This window comes from Gymnodraco acuticeps, unplaced genomic scaffold (genome assembly GCF_902827175.1).
Source record: "Gymnodraco acuticeps unplaced genomic scaffold, fGymAcu1.1, whole genome shotgun sequence".
Classification (NCBI taxonomy): Eukaryota; Metazoa; Chordata; class Actinopteri; order Perciformes; family Bathydraconidae; genus Gymnodraco; species Gymnodraco acuticeps.
Genome location: NW_022990940.1, coordinates 1,515,957 through 1,529,848, shown reverse-complemented (window position 1 = coordinate 1,529,848; position 13,892 = coordinate 1,515,957). Strand labels below are relative to the sequence as shown.

The 13,892-nt window shown below is 41.8% G+C and overlaps 1 protein-coding gene across 1 annotated transcript in view; it reads right to left on the bottom strand.

Annotated features, from left to right (window-relative positions):
* kmt2cb (lysine (K)-specific methyltransferase 2Cb) overlaps positions 1-13,892 on the bottom strand; it is a 75,223-nt gene that overhangs the window by 42,071 nt on the left and 19,260 nt on the right. The window contains 9 exon segments of the mRNA XM_034234401.1: positions 2,983-3,335; positions 3,530-3,705; positions 5,532-5,646; positions 7,586-7,757; positions 7,908-8,070; positions 8,591-8,700; positions 8,866-8,975; positions 11,486-11,692; positions 13,291-13,438. Of these exon segments, the coding sequence (XP_034090292.1) occupies positions 2,983-3,335; positions 3,530-3,705; positions 5,532-5,646; positions 7,586-7,757; positions 7,908-8,070; positions 8,591-8,700; positions 8,866-8,975; positions 11,486-11,692; positions 13,291-13,438 (1,554 nt within the window).

The window sequence follows — 13,892 nt, the reverse complement described above, 5'->3', positions numbered from 1 at the left end:
CTGTAGGTTCATCCTATTAAGTTACAATCTAAGGCAGAGTCCTGCCTCGGGTCGGGTACCCGCGCGTACCCGACGGGTGACCCGCAAAAAAGGTGATTCGCGGGTGGTATTTTTTCAAACGCTTTTTTCCGGGTTCGGTTCTGGGTAAAACAAAGATGATGCGGGTCGGGTCGCGGGTATTGCATAATAAATATATTAAAATAATAATAAATTAGTTTAATGTTTAAAATCCTCAGACCTCTCCCCCGCGGGACCGCGCATAATCATAACCTCTGCAGCGCATCAATCTGCTGCTGTGCGCACCACATTCAAAATGGCTGAGGTGAAGCTCTCTAGCGGAGAATACAGCATTTTCAATAACACTTCCTCAAGAGCGAAATCCAACGTCTGGGAGGCTTTTGGTGTCATCCTAGATCAGGGGTGCCCAACCAGTCGATCGCGATCGACCGGTCGATCGCGGGGAGATTCCCAGTCGATCGCGAGATGTGTCTAAAAATAGAACAACAATATTCAGTTTTATCGTTAATGTCCTATAACATAATCTTCCCGTGCCAGAATAATGCACTTGAACGCACCAAAGCTTTGTGATTGGCCGGCGTGACCCCATGTGTGGGGGCGTGGCTGGTGGGCAGTGGGCACTATTTCGCTGACGTTGTCCATGGCAACAGGAGTGACAGTCCGCACACACACAATTATGGCAGAAGCAAAAAAGCCCAAAATATATAATTTTCACTCCGAGTGGGAGGATGATTATTTTTGTATCTATTCCAATTCAAAGTCCATCTGTCTCATCTGCAATGCGAGCGTGGCTTTATCGAAGAAGGGTCATTTAGGAGCGGCATTTCAAAACAGTGCACAAACGCTACGAGACGGAATTCCCTCCTAATTCTGCCCTACGCTCCAAAAGGGGAGGGGCCTGAAAGGACAGCTAAATGCACAGCAGTCCATTTCCACCAGGCCCAACAACAAGAGCAAGGCTGCTACCAGAGCATCGTATCGTGTCAGTCACGTTCTTGCGAAACACATGAAGTCTTTCAAAGACGGCGAAGTTGTGAAAGAAGCATTAATGGAGGCTGCTGACGCGCTTTTTGGGGACAGTAAAAATAACAGAAGCATTTCAACAGGTTTTTGATATAATAAAAACTCAAGTTAGATACCGTTATTAATCAGCTGTAAGTTTTAGTTTGTTTGAACTTATTCATTATAATTATTGTACAAAATGGTATAAGAATGCAAACTTAAATTGATTATAATCTATTATCAATTCAGGTTAAGAAACTAGTGTTGCTTGCATCCTATTTTAAAAAAGGCATTTATTTTTATACTCTACTAAAATGCAACAAAAAAAGGGTTTGATTCTATTAATTGTGTCTTTTTTTATTGCACTTTGGCAGCAGATTCCTGTGTTGCTTCAGATCTGAGTTGTCTTATTAGTAAGCCTAATTTATACTTTTGTAGCAACACTATTTTTATATAATGGCAAAGAAAGGGTTCAGAGTCTTTTCTTTTTTCCTGTGTCATATATGGCAGCACTGTTCAATGTTTCTTGAAAACATTACCCACTGTAGTACGTGACGTGTGAATAAACTCCAACTCCGTATCAACAACACTGTTGTGTAACTTCAGTTAAATACTTGTATGTGTGTAGATTAGAAAGAGGTAAGATAAAGGATCTGCAGTATTTTATGAAGTATTAATCGTACAAAGGTCAGTTTTATACAAGTAGAAGTGTGTATTTACCTGGTAGTAGGCTGTCAGTAATGGCTACGCCTCTCTATTTGGACTGGTAGATCTCGGCAGACTGGCAACATTAAAAGTAGCTCTCGGTTCAAAAAAGGTTGGGCAACCCTGTCCTAGATGGAGGAAATAACCAACATACCACGCTTTTTGAGACAAATATGCAACTGCGTGTGTTAATAATTGCACGTTTTCAGTGCTCATATATATGCGGGTTCGGGTCGGGTTGCGGATCTTGTGCCGACGGGTCGGGTCGCGGAACTAATTGGCAATATGTGCGGGTAGCGGGGCGGGTTCGGTATTGCACGTCGCGGGAGCGGGTCTTGAAAATCAGACCCGTGCAGGACTCTGATCTAAGGGACTGAATGGAAAAGACGTTGTTCTTTGATTTGTTGTCAAACACACACCTGTTCCTGGAAAGCATGCACAAAGCGATATGACATCAGACACAGTCAGAGAGCCTTTACAGCGCTCCCTTTATTAAGTAGTATTAACAAGTCTCGAGTCTGAGGTTAATGAAGACAAACTGCAAGTTAAATGTATGGTGTAGTATGAGCAGCCAACCACTCAACCAAGTGCCCATTCAGTCCTCATGGAGCACAATGCAGTTTCACTTAGCTATGCATCAAAGTAAAATTATAAATCATTAGTGCCCTTAAGTATCAATTCCTCATTGTCAAGCAGCACAGCCCCAGGAGATAGCTGGGAGAAACAAAGTACTTCTGATTTTCAAAACACAGTTGCTAAGACAAAGGAGTGGCTTAAATCTGTTGCTATTCAGACACCATCTGGTTATTGGGCAATCTTCAGAAAGTCCTCTACATAAAAGAGAGAGCGGTTCTCTCTGGTCTTACGCCAAACAACTCTCAATCCTTTCATCTGAAACAACTGCTACTTTCAAAACGTCATCAGCGCTGACACTACACACAATTTCCTGGTTGCCTGGCCAAAACGTTCAACTGCTCTTGCATGGCTAGAGACTGAATGGATGATCCCTCAACTACAAAGATTAGCTTTACATTTCAATCGCATCACCTGGTGCTTGTGTGTAGAATTTTGCATAATCAAAATAGTTACATTCCTTGGCTTGTCCTTGCCATAACAAGTCATGATTAATATGATGATAAAACAGACACGATTCTCAAGAGGGGCACTTGGGCATGGATGGAAATAAAGAGAACAAGGAAAGATCAGAGCAGTTATTTTCCTGTGTTCAATCTAAACTTTTTGGAAACAAAGGCCTACCAGGCTTCTGGGCTGACGTGGCCAGCCTCTCCTCCTGGACGGTAGCATGATCAGGCTCTGGATCCAAGTGCAATGGAACTGCAAGTAATTCCGGTTTGGGGTCATTGTGCATTTCAGGAGACCGCGCAGTGCCAGGTTCTAGGTCTGTGTGCTTTAGAGCCAGCTGTAGACCAGTCTCAGAGTCTGTGTGCATGGAGGCTGGCTGAGGGCTGAGCTCTGGGCCGGTGTCCATATCCTCTGCCTGTAGCGACTGCTCTGCAGCAGGAGCCTTGCAGTTGGAACAAACATAGTCCTCTCTGGGTTGGATGTCTGTTTGGCCTGAGTTCTGACGCTCGCACTCCAGGTGTAGCCATCTGAAAAGGTGTGCAAAGGAATGTATGGGATTGTTCAACAGGGATCTCGGGGAAATCCTAACATTTGACATATTACAGCCATTTTCCTATTAATATAACCACGGAAGATAACATTTTTTCTAGGAAACAATTTAATGATAAATAACAAAAACATTGCATTTGAAATTGTTAAGTTAAAAAGAAAGGTTTCTTACCTTTTACAAGTCTGGCAGAAGAGTAAGTCTTTGTGATGCTCAGGGTCCAGGATGCAGGCACACATTGAACAGCACAGAGCCGGGTCCTGGTTTTGGACGCAGCTCTCACACAGCAGGCTGGTGTGGTGCCACTGCCCGCTGGTTCGTGTTCCACATTGGATGCAGACTCTGCAGTTCTGAGGAGCAAAGGAGGCGCTCTTACCAATATGAAATGTAATGCCGTTCAGACTCAATATGGTGTTTCTGCTATATAGATTTGGCACTTAAGTCATTGGATGGGAAACGAGTATGGAACCTGTCCAGGCCCAAAGCGAATGAGAGTATATTTAAGACCATGAATCTTTACCAGCTACATTTATGAGGTAGAGCTCGGAAATTGGACTAAAAGATAATATCAATATTTTTGGGCCCTGGTGAAATGGATTTACAAGGCAGCTTTATAATCAGATGGATCATTTGGACTGACCAGTTTTTAAATGGCTGCCAAAAAGAATAAAACTTTAAAAAACATTGGCAACAAATGAATATGGTTCTGGCCACAGAGCAGCAACAATCAGCCAAGTAGTGTTACAAATGGCCGACACTTGAGATCAAAGTGGGCTGCCAATAATCAAAACACATAAATTCACTTTTTATGGTCTTAAATATCTTTGGATTATTTGTTTATGAATGGATCAGTATCAGTTATACTCTGCCCATTTCATTTTCTATGTTTTATTTCCCACAGCAAGCAAATTCCCACTGCTTTAAAAAAAACACTGCAACAGTAAGCACTGAGTGGAACATAGAAATAGATAACAGCCAGCCTTTTTTAGATATCCACACTCACTGCTTTGAATACAAAAATAAGGTTAATTTGGCCACAGATAGGCTACCAACATGTTTGACAAAGCCTTCATTCCACAACTGTCTACACACTTTTTTTTCACCTACAAAACGTCATAAGGCAGTATAAAGAAGGACATAGATAAAAAGAAAACAATTTGTTTTATTAAACCTATTGAGCTTTCAAACATAAATAATTAGGTTTATACATTTTAAAGTAGGTAGTAAGATACTCTATATAGCATGCATCTACAATCATTGAATATCATATAAACAGATAGTGGATAGTGCTTGTTAGTTACTCAATTTTCAAGCAACATTGAATTTTTAAGACTTGTTCCCCTTATTTTTCACAAGACATTGTCATAACAATTGTTCATGAAATGTGCACCAGCGCTACCCTCAGTGTTTTCATGGCAATATCGTGACTTTGCAGCTTAGTAAACTAGCCAGCCACTCGGCCTGAGTGCGTTTTGTCTCAAGCACAGCCTGCCATTCTAGTGCTCATATACGATAGTGGAATATGACAGGGAATTCAAACTGAAACAATGACTAATTCTTCATTGATAGGACTCCAGTTAGATGATTGCACTGCATCAAAAGAAACTACCATGCAAGTGGGGACAGGGGTTGGTGGCAGGCGCCCAGAAGAAGCCAGTGCCAAGGATGTGAGTGGGCTGTGTTCCTCCCGTGCTGAGTCACATAGAGAAGCCAAGTGTGAAGATCTTTCATCACCTGCTGGCTCTATTGCGGCAGCCTCCTCCCACCGCTGCAGAAAACTGGTTGGTGTTAACCAGCCGTCTGAGTAACACGCACAACATTTACGCTGCTGGAGGACGGGGGGGGCTGCACTGAGGGATGCGTGTGATTAACACACACGCTTTATGTGTGGCCCTGATATTGAAGCCTTTAAAAGATCAGCTGGTGTGAGTCATTTCTTAACCACAGGAAGCGCAAATACAAACCATCGAAAAGTCATATTCTGGTGGGGGGTGGACATTTTACTCTGTGCCAGAGCAAAGACTTTTTTTAATGTCCTCAAACGATGGCAGTTTTGTGTTGCAGTTTGCAGCAAAGTTTGCACCTTAAACTGTTATATATGTGTACATACAGCTGTATTCAACCTTATGTTGTAGCCTTTAATAAGTAATCCAGCATCATAAGGAGTCTCTCCTACCTTACATCGCCATCCGTTGGTGGGAAGCGTGTCTATAGCAGGTTGCAGACAGAAGGTATGGTAGCCTTTGTCACACATGTCACACACCAGCATTTTAGTGTCCTCTCCTGGGTTCCTACAACAAAAAGAGAAGGTTGTTTGAAATGGGTCAGCATAGAACTTTGATCAACTGCACATTAAACAAAAAAGAAAACTAGGCAGAATGTAATGTACTGTAGTCCTATACATGGTCATAGTTGTCATCATAAGGGGATTTTCAGTTGAGCATTTTCTCTTGATTGTTTTCCAAGCCAGGTTACAGTTCGTCAGGTGCATTCTTTGAAACCTCATCCTTTGTTTAAACTGATATTTTGGAAAATACCAAGTCAATTTGTTATCATGTTAATGACTGATTGAATGCATGAATCAGAAGGGAGAACCAACCTGTATCTGCCATGTCTAATTATCAGGGTTCATACACTTTTTCACCAATGATTTTCCATGACCTTTACCTAATTTTCCACGACCAAAAAAAAGTATTCTTTCTCAGCGGTACCACTGAAAATGGTTTATTTTAACATGGAACAGGAAAATAAGGTCTGCATATGAAACATGTTGTGCCTATCTAAAACAAATCAAATAGTAGCTTACTAGCTTCTACACGCTAAAGCAAGTAAAATCTCTCACCAGCAAAATACCTCGTCAGTTAAATGCCATTTTACATTTCATTACGATACAGTATTTATTATCATTATAGTATTACTATTTTGGCGATTAGATAAAATATATTTGATGCAACTTTAAATTACATTTCCATGACTTTTCCAAAACTTTGGGGAAAAAAAATTGTTTTCCATAACTTTTCCAGGGCCTGGAATTAGCATTTTGAATTTCCATGACTTTTCCAGGTTTTTAATGACCGTAAGAACCCTGAATGATGTGCTCTTTCTTTTAAATATTTAGAAAATGGATGAAGAATTTGGGGTAGTTCTTGTCAAAACTTAAATATTGTACTTAGAAAGAAAAGAAAAATACAACTTTTAGCCGGACCATATAAAAGATGCTAAACGGATACACATGATGATGCCTGCAGCAATGTGTAGAAAAGGACATGTGACAAGTTGTTCTGTGTTGCATCCAATGCCAAAGCGATTGCCTCTGGAGAACATTAAGTAACCTTGTTCTACATTGAGCTGCTAAGGTTTTATTTATTTTTGATCTCAGTATTATGTTCACCTGTAATATAAATCATTATATAGCCAACCATGAAATGCTAAAGGTGGAAAATGTAGCTTGTTTACAGAACGAAAACAGGGATGATTTATTGTTGCACACTAGAATTGTAAATGCAATACTGTATTGCCGTAGTTTTTAAAAACAAAGTAAGAAATAATTGTATGCAAAAATATTACTCCAGCTGATATACGGTGGCTCGGGGCTTGTAACTGTGCGTCATTGTGTGTGGGGGGTGCGCCATCTCTAATTGTAGGGTTGGTAGTGAGTAAGGCTGAAAATGTAGTTGTTAAAAAAAGAAAAGAAAATGTGAGTGTTAAGAAACACAAAAATGGCATTGGATACATTCCAATTACTTGTACTTTTTTTTAAATACAGGTCACTATAAGACTATGCTATATACAGCCAATTATCTGTTGGGTTTCCAAACCTAAACCATTCAAACACAGAGACTATTTAAAGCTATCCCATTAATCACAGTTTGTGACAATAAAGTCATCTTAAAAAATACTATGCTGCCTACTGCAGTGGTAACATGGAGTTAGGGTTCTATGTAAATACCAAACATAAAGCTCAATGGACAATGTTCACCTAAGGCAAACAGGCCGGGTTGCTAGCAGAGCTCCTGTGCTGTTTAAATAAGGTCAAAAGTTACAAGACTGAGCTCCAGGATACAACATCCAGTTAGCTCCTCACAAACCACAGCGGTAAACAAAGCAGCAGTAAACACCATGCCTGGGAGCTAACGAGAAAATCTGTAAAAAGTCAAGAGAATGAAAATATATAGAGAGGATAAAATCTGTCTGAGACATTTTATTTTGGCAGAAGGGAAGGTCACTCACTTGCATGTCTGGCAGATTTTGCACTCAGGGCATTGCCAACCTGCCTTCCTTAGAGGGGTCACGGCCATGTCCAGGCACATCCCGTGGTAATGCTGACCGCAACTGGTGCAGAAGAGCTGGTCCAGTAGGTCCCCTGGGCTATCACACAGTGCGCAATTTACATCATCTACAACTGTGGGCAGAAAATAAACAGCAAAGAAATTCAAGACAGGAAAATAGGGACACCATTTTTGTATTAGAGAGTACAGTTGATTTACAATGTGATTTTGTCCACTTAAATTATTTAGCTATAGCTGTATGTACTCAATACAACTCTACTTACATTTGTGAATGGCCAGTTCAATGTGTTCTGGGCAGAGTAGCGAGAGACTCCTGATATCCTGAAAGGTCCCAGCTGCCCCCGCACAGGGGAAATGGTAGAGTTGAGCACATCCTTCAGCACAGCACTTAACGGATGCTCCAAGGCGCTTACAGTATGCACAGTGCTGCAGAGAAAGAGAAAACATGTCAAAGATTTCAGCAACTCGAATGCACAAAATTATTTTTTCCATCAAGGAGACAAAAAACTCTAACACATGTCCGTGACATTTCTTTATGAATGACTGAGCTAAGGAAAACATGTGATTTATCCATTAATGTCTATTTGAAAAATTGGTTCTCTCAGCCTAGAGAATACTCCTGAATTTTGATTGCCTCTCATTCATCCCGTTTCCTCCAAGTTCTTTAAGTGTAAAAGTCACTCTGGAGATCAAGGGTTGGGCTTCAAATGCAGACTGTGCGCTGCTAACACTAGGAGCTAAGCCGCCATGAGGGCTCAGCCCCGGTGAGTGGCATGACCTTTTCCATTTCACAGCTGAGAAATCCACGCTGCCGGGGCCGACCTTTAACAGCCAGTCTGATCCATCAGCTTTGCTGTGCCTCACTGAAGCAGTCCCTCCCTGCTGCCCCAACACATTAAGACGGTGTTAACACCCATTAGTCCAGGGATGTTCTCCCCTAACTTACCTTTGTGCTCCCTGAGTCAATGGCTCTGTCCACATTAAGCAGAGATTGTCCCTCGCCCTCACAAACACCCTCGGACCACAAGGCACAACTCTGATGTGCCCAGCATTGCCCTGAAATGTAAAGACATAAAAGATGTTAAAAATGTAAAGTATAAAAGTATCGATATCTGCAAAGGTTCTGGATCAATGTGCTTCATGAAATAATTATAATGCTACATTAAAATGTTGAAAATGTTTTGTAAGAAGTACTTTACATGTTTAATGTATTTGCCTTACCTGACTCGAAGAGAGACTGGACGTTAAGATTTTGTGGAAGGCCGACATGAGAAAGTTCATCCCAAAATCGACTGGCTGGGTCTGGTTCCTCCTCGCAGCCTTCAGACCCACTGGAACAAAGGTTTGCAGAGAAAGCAGGTCAGCACAGGTTTTCTTTTTGTTGTTTAAAAAAAAAAAAAGAGGACAGCTAGAAGATATGCTACGCAGGAGAAAGACAGTCTGAGTGTATTTAGGAATGAATAGAGTGGAGAGATGTGCAGTTTTTACAAAAGCTGAGAGATGAAGACAGAGAGAATGAGCTGGGGGGAAATGTTAGAGAGCAAATAAAAAAACTGTGGGGGAGGAGGGTGAGGAGGAGGAGGAGGAAGAGGGCCATCTTGTTTGGCGTGTGCACAAGAGGCTGGCTGTTCTGTCTCATAAAATCTGTTGAAAAGGATGCGTTTCCCCGAGTCCCTGGCTAGAACTAGTGAGCTGCATAGCATGCGGAAAATGTGGAGAGGGAGCATTAGCATTTAAAAGGGACCTCAGTTCCAGTAAACAAACCAACGGCCAAAATCAAGAGACAGGAAGCATGATGGCACATTAATAACAAGCAGCCTTGACAGCTTATCGTTTTGTTTCATCACCTCATTATGGAATGGTCTTCTCCCACCTTCTCACATTTCTATAGACTCGCCCTTTCTCCACCTCCTCCTCCTCCTCTCTGACAAATCAATATATAATTTCTCCTACTACCCTGTGTTCTCTCCTGTGTGGCACAACCAAGGAATGGCCCCAATGACCAATCACACAGCAACAACACAACAGCTACTGGTTGGCTTGGCATGCGGCCAGACCCCCACTGCTCCCACTGCCCATTACGTCACTGGGAACCCAGAGAGACGCTGGTTCCAAAAGGACCAAAACAAATTAGGCAGCTGTCCAAAAGAGTCCGAAGAGGGTCTTTTGTTGGAACAGTGCGCAAATATGTACCGCTCAAACACACACTCGGGAAAGGCTCATGTGCACCCTTCACCTGATATGCCATCGGTGGGGCCTGGGGACACCGACTGCTAAGTGATCATTTAGCCTTCAAATGTAGAATGAAAACACAACCTGTTAACAGAGAGAGGCTCCTGAGCTTGATTGTTTTTTGTGCATACTCCTTTGTGTGTATGAGCCATTGTTTGGGTGGGTATATATATATATATATATATATATATATTAGGGGTGCAACGGTACACGTACCGAAATTATTCGGTACGGGCCCTTCGGTTCGGTACAGGTATGTACCGAAATGTACCGAACGAATATAACGTTAAACGTAAAAAATTGAGAACGTGAATAACTTTTTGGAAGTAATCTCAGGTGCTGCGTCGCAGCATTCAGAGTAATTTGCTCACATTGGGTTCAACGCGTCATAGAGCGAGCAAGTCATTTCATTGGACGAGAGGCATACTATGAGAGCTGGTCAGAGGGATGTGTTCAAATGTAGTCAGTAATTTGAGGAACTGTCGAAAATGAATGGCGAACGCAGATAAAGTTGAGCTCGAAAATCCTCCAGCATCATTGAAGTCTCCGGTTTGGGAACATTTTGGTTTCACAGTTACGTACAAGGATGACGGACAAAGACAGATGGACCGAACCAAAGCTGTTTGTCAGCATTGTTCAACTAAAATTGGTTACGCGGCTGGCAATACATCAAACTTGCACACTCATTTGAAAAGGCATCACCCGAACGTGAATATCACCGGTACCAAAAGAAAAAAGACTGAAGTGCAAACCCAACTCCCACTAGCATGTAAGCCTCCACCACTCGCAGAGAGTTCAGACCGAGCCAAAGCTATTACAAACACCAAATATCCTTATGTTGCCATGTTAGCAAAGCGCTACCTGGCTGTATCTGCTACCTCTGTCCCTAGAGAGAGGGTGTTCTCCACAGCAGGAGACATTGTTAGTGTCAGCAGATCTGCCCTTTCGGCAAGCAACGTGGACAAGTTAATTTTTCTTTAAAAAAACATGAAAATACAATGACAAGCAAGTCCTAATGTCAAACTGGCTGCTTAGGTACAGTACAGTTCAAATACAGATTATTTCAGTTCATCGAAATGCTGCACCTTAATGTTTATTTTATTATATTTTGTATTTGAGTGAATACATTATTCACAGTTTAATAATAATAAAAGGAAAATATATATATATGTTTTGTGAAAAAAAATTCTGCTGTACCGAAAACGTACCGAACCGAACCGTGACCAAAAAACCGAGGTACGTACCGAACCGAAATTTTTGTGAACCGTTACACCCCTAATATATATAGTCATATTTGGTCATTCATTAACCACCACCATTGTTTTGTTTCACTATCATAGTCCTCTGAGTATCAATACTGCTTTCCAGGGAAATGTTAAAAGGTAATTTCACCCAAAATAAAACAATACATTTTTAATAGAACAAAAATAAATAGATAAACACTAAAGAACAGATATTGGTCACAATAAAGACTTTACAACATCGGTTATTTCCACAACCAGTGGCAGGTATGACCTACCACAGGGACTCATCATAGATGACTTTTATATCCTGACCAGCACTGACAGTGAAACCATTTGTGACAACAGCGTCAGCCAAGCCTACTTACTTTGTCTTCTCCCTCTGTCCTGAGGTGGTCTCTCCGGCCATTTTTGGCTGAGTGGTTTTTTCACCATCACTGCTTTCGCTCGCCGAGCCTTCTCCACCCTTGTGGCTGAAGAGTGCTTCAAGCTGAGGCGTGGTGTTGAATACTTGCAGATCCCCCTGACCCAGCAGGCTACGGCCACCGCAGTAACAGAAGGCACAGAGACGCTCACTGAAACAAAGAAAATGGGTGGTAAAGGGGTGTTTAATTATATATACCTACTGTGAATTAATACAGTGCCACGCACGTCACCATGAATTAAGGCCTTCCTCCTCCGGCAATAATTATTACACACACACACACACACACACACACACACACACACACACACACACACACACACACACACACACACACACACACACACACACACACACACACACACACACACACACACACACACACACACACACACACATCACACACACACACACACACACACACACACACACACACACACACACACACACACACACACACACACACACACACACACACACACACACACACACACACACACACACACACACACACACACACACACACACACACACACACACACACACACACACACACACAGATTTTTTTCAACATACACCTTAGGTGTAATTGTTGGTATCAATGTCACAATACCAGAGATGTGTTGCTCTGTACAAATACAAGTACAAATCCAGAATTCTCAATACCATAGTAAAAAAAAACATTTAATGCCATGTTTTTAAACGCCATTATTATTATTATTATCAGACAGTTTTTTTTGTTAGGAAGTCAAACACGTCATAACTCCCTCTTTTATATCGGTCTCATGTTGCTGTAAAAACCTATCCTCCAAAAACTCAATTTATTCAAGGTCTTACCCAAAACTCAATTATAGAACACTACATTGAACACATCATGGTAACAATCATTTGTACTGAATAGAGCTTGAATGCACCATATTGCTTCTCTATGGAACTTCAGTGCATCAGATGCTGTTATTTAACAGCTAGCTTTAACGTTAACTAGCTTTCCTACTGCCTACTTAACACGGCTTTGTTTTTCATAATGTAGCATTATCAGGGAAGTAATGGGCGCCCCATTTGACATCTCAATAGGAATTTGACTGCGTCCCAAACGCATTTCCCATCTCTCCCAGGTCTCTTACAGTACCAGTGTAACTACAGTAGCGGGTAGTGTCACAATTTGAGAATGTTGGCATTGACTTGGTACCGAAGTACTGGTCCTCATGACATCCCTGGCTTTGCTTTTAACAATATGTTCACTACATTAAGCAGTTAGTGCGGCACACATTTGAAGAGAAAGAAGTTGAAAAAACAATACCTTACAAGAATATCTGGACATAAAACTGTAGCAGATTGCATGTAAAAGAGGCATTTTGGAGAAGAAAGGACAACAAAAAAGAGAATAGCTGCCAAGAGTTTGAAAGTTGAGAAGTAAAACAGGTGGTAAATATGCATCAGATTTTTAGGGGATGCAATGGCCTGGTTAATAAGATCCCAGGAGATGCTGCTGGCCTGCCCTCCATCACTAGCATCGATAGCACAGACAGGCCGGAGATTGATTACAACCTTTAACAGAGTGGCACCTGGGAAGAGCATGTTGCCTCTACCAGCTGATGACTCCATTTCGATTCATCCATGCATGTGTACACGGCAAGGCAAACAGCATGTCACATTGCTAACCACAAATACACAATTGCATACTAATGCTTGCACATGTACACATTATATAAACATTAATTTGGAAAAAAAGAAAAAAGCATTTCTCACCTGCTTTTGTCTTCTCTACTGGCTGGGACAGATGATCCGGCAGAAGGGTCGGCTGGAGGGCTGTCGGCCCGAGGAGAAGAGGGCTTGTCCTCCTCTGACGCCTCAGTGGCCAACACTTCCATACTTTCCTCTGGCTGAATTGGTGTATCTAAAATGTAAAAAAGAAAAAGAAATGAGCGGTTAATAAGTAAGAAATACCTAAGGAGTAAATCCCTCCAGAGAATTAATGAGCATTGCTGTCGGGTCGACATTGGCCTCTATGTTATAGGCTGCTCTTGAATTCATTGCCAATTATGACTGTTAAATCAGCATGCAGCTTCTGACAGGTACAGGCCGCCATAGGGCAAGTTGATTGCATTCTCGTCAGTTTCCTGCAGGTCAGAAACACAGCCCCTATTAGTGAGATGCGGAGGGTAAAATATGGGGACCATATGCTCAAGCACTGATTACAGTAAACCCTCTGGGAACACCAAGCTCTTGTACCGAATAGCAATAACAATGGAGGCAGGGGGAAAAAATTTAAAATCACAGTTGGCAAAATGTCCCAAGAAGTGGGGTTCAATATTAATGGGGAATAATATGGCCTGAAATACAACTACACT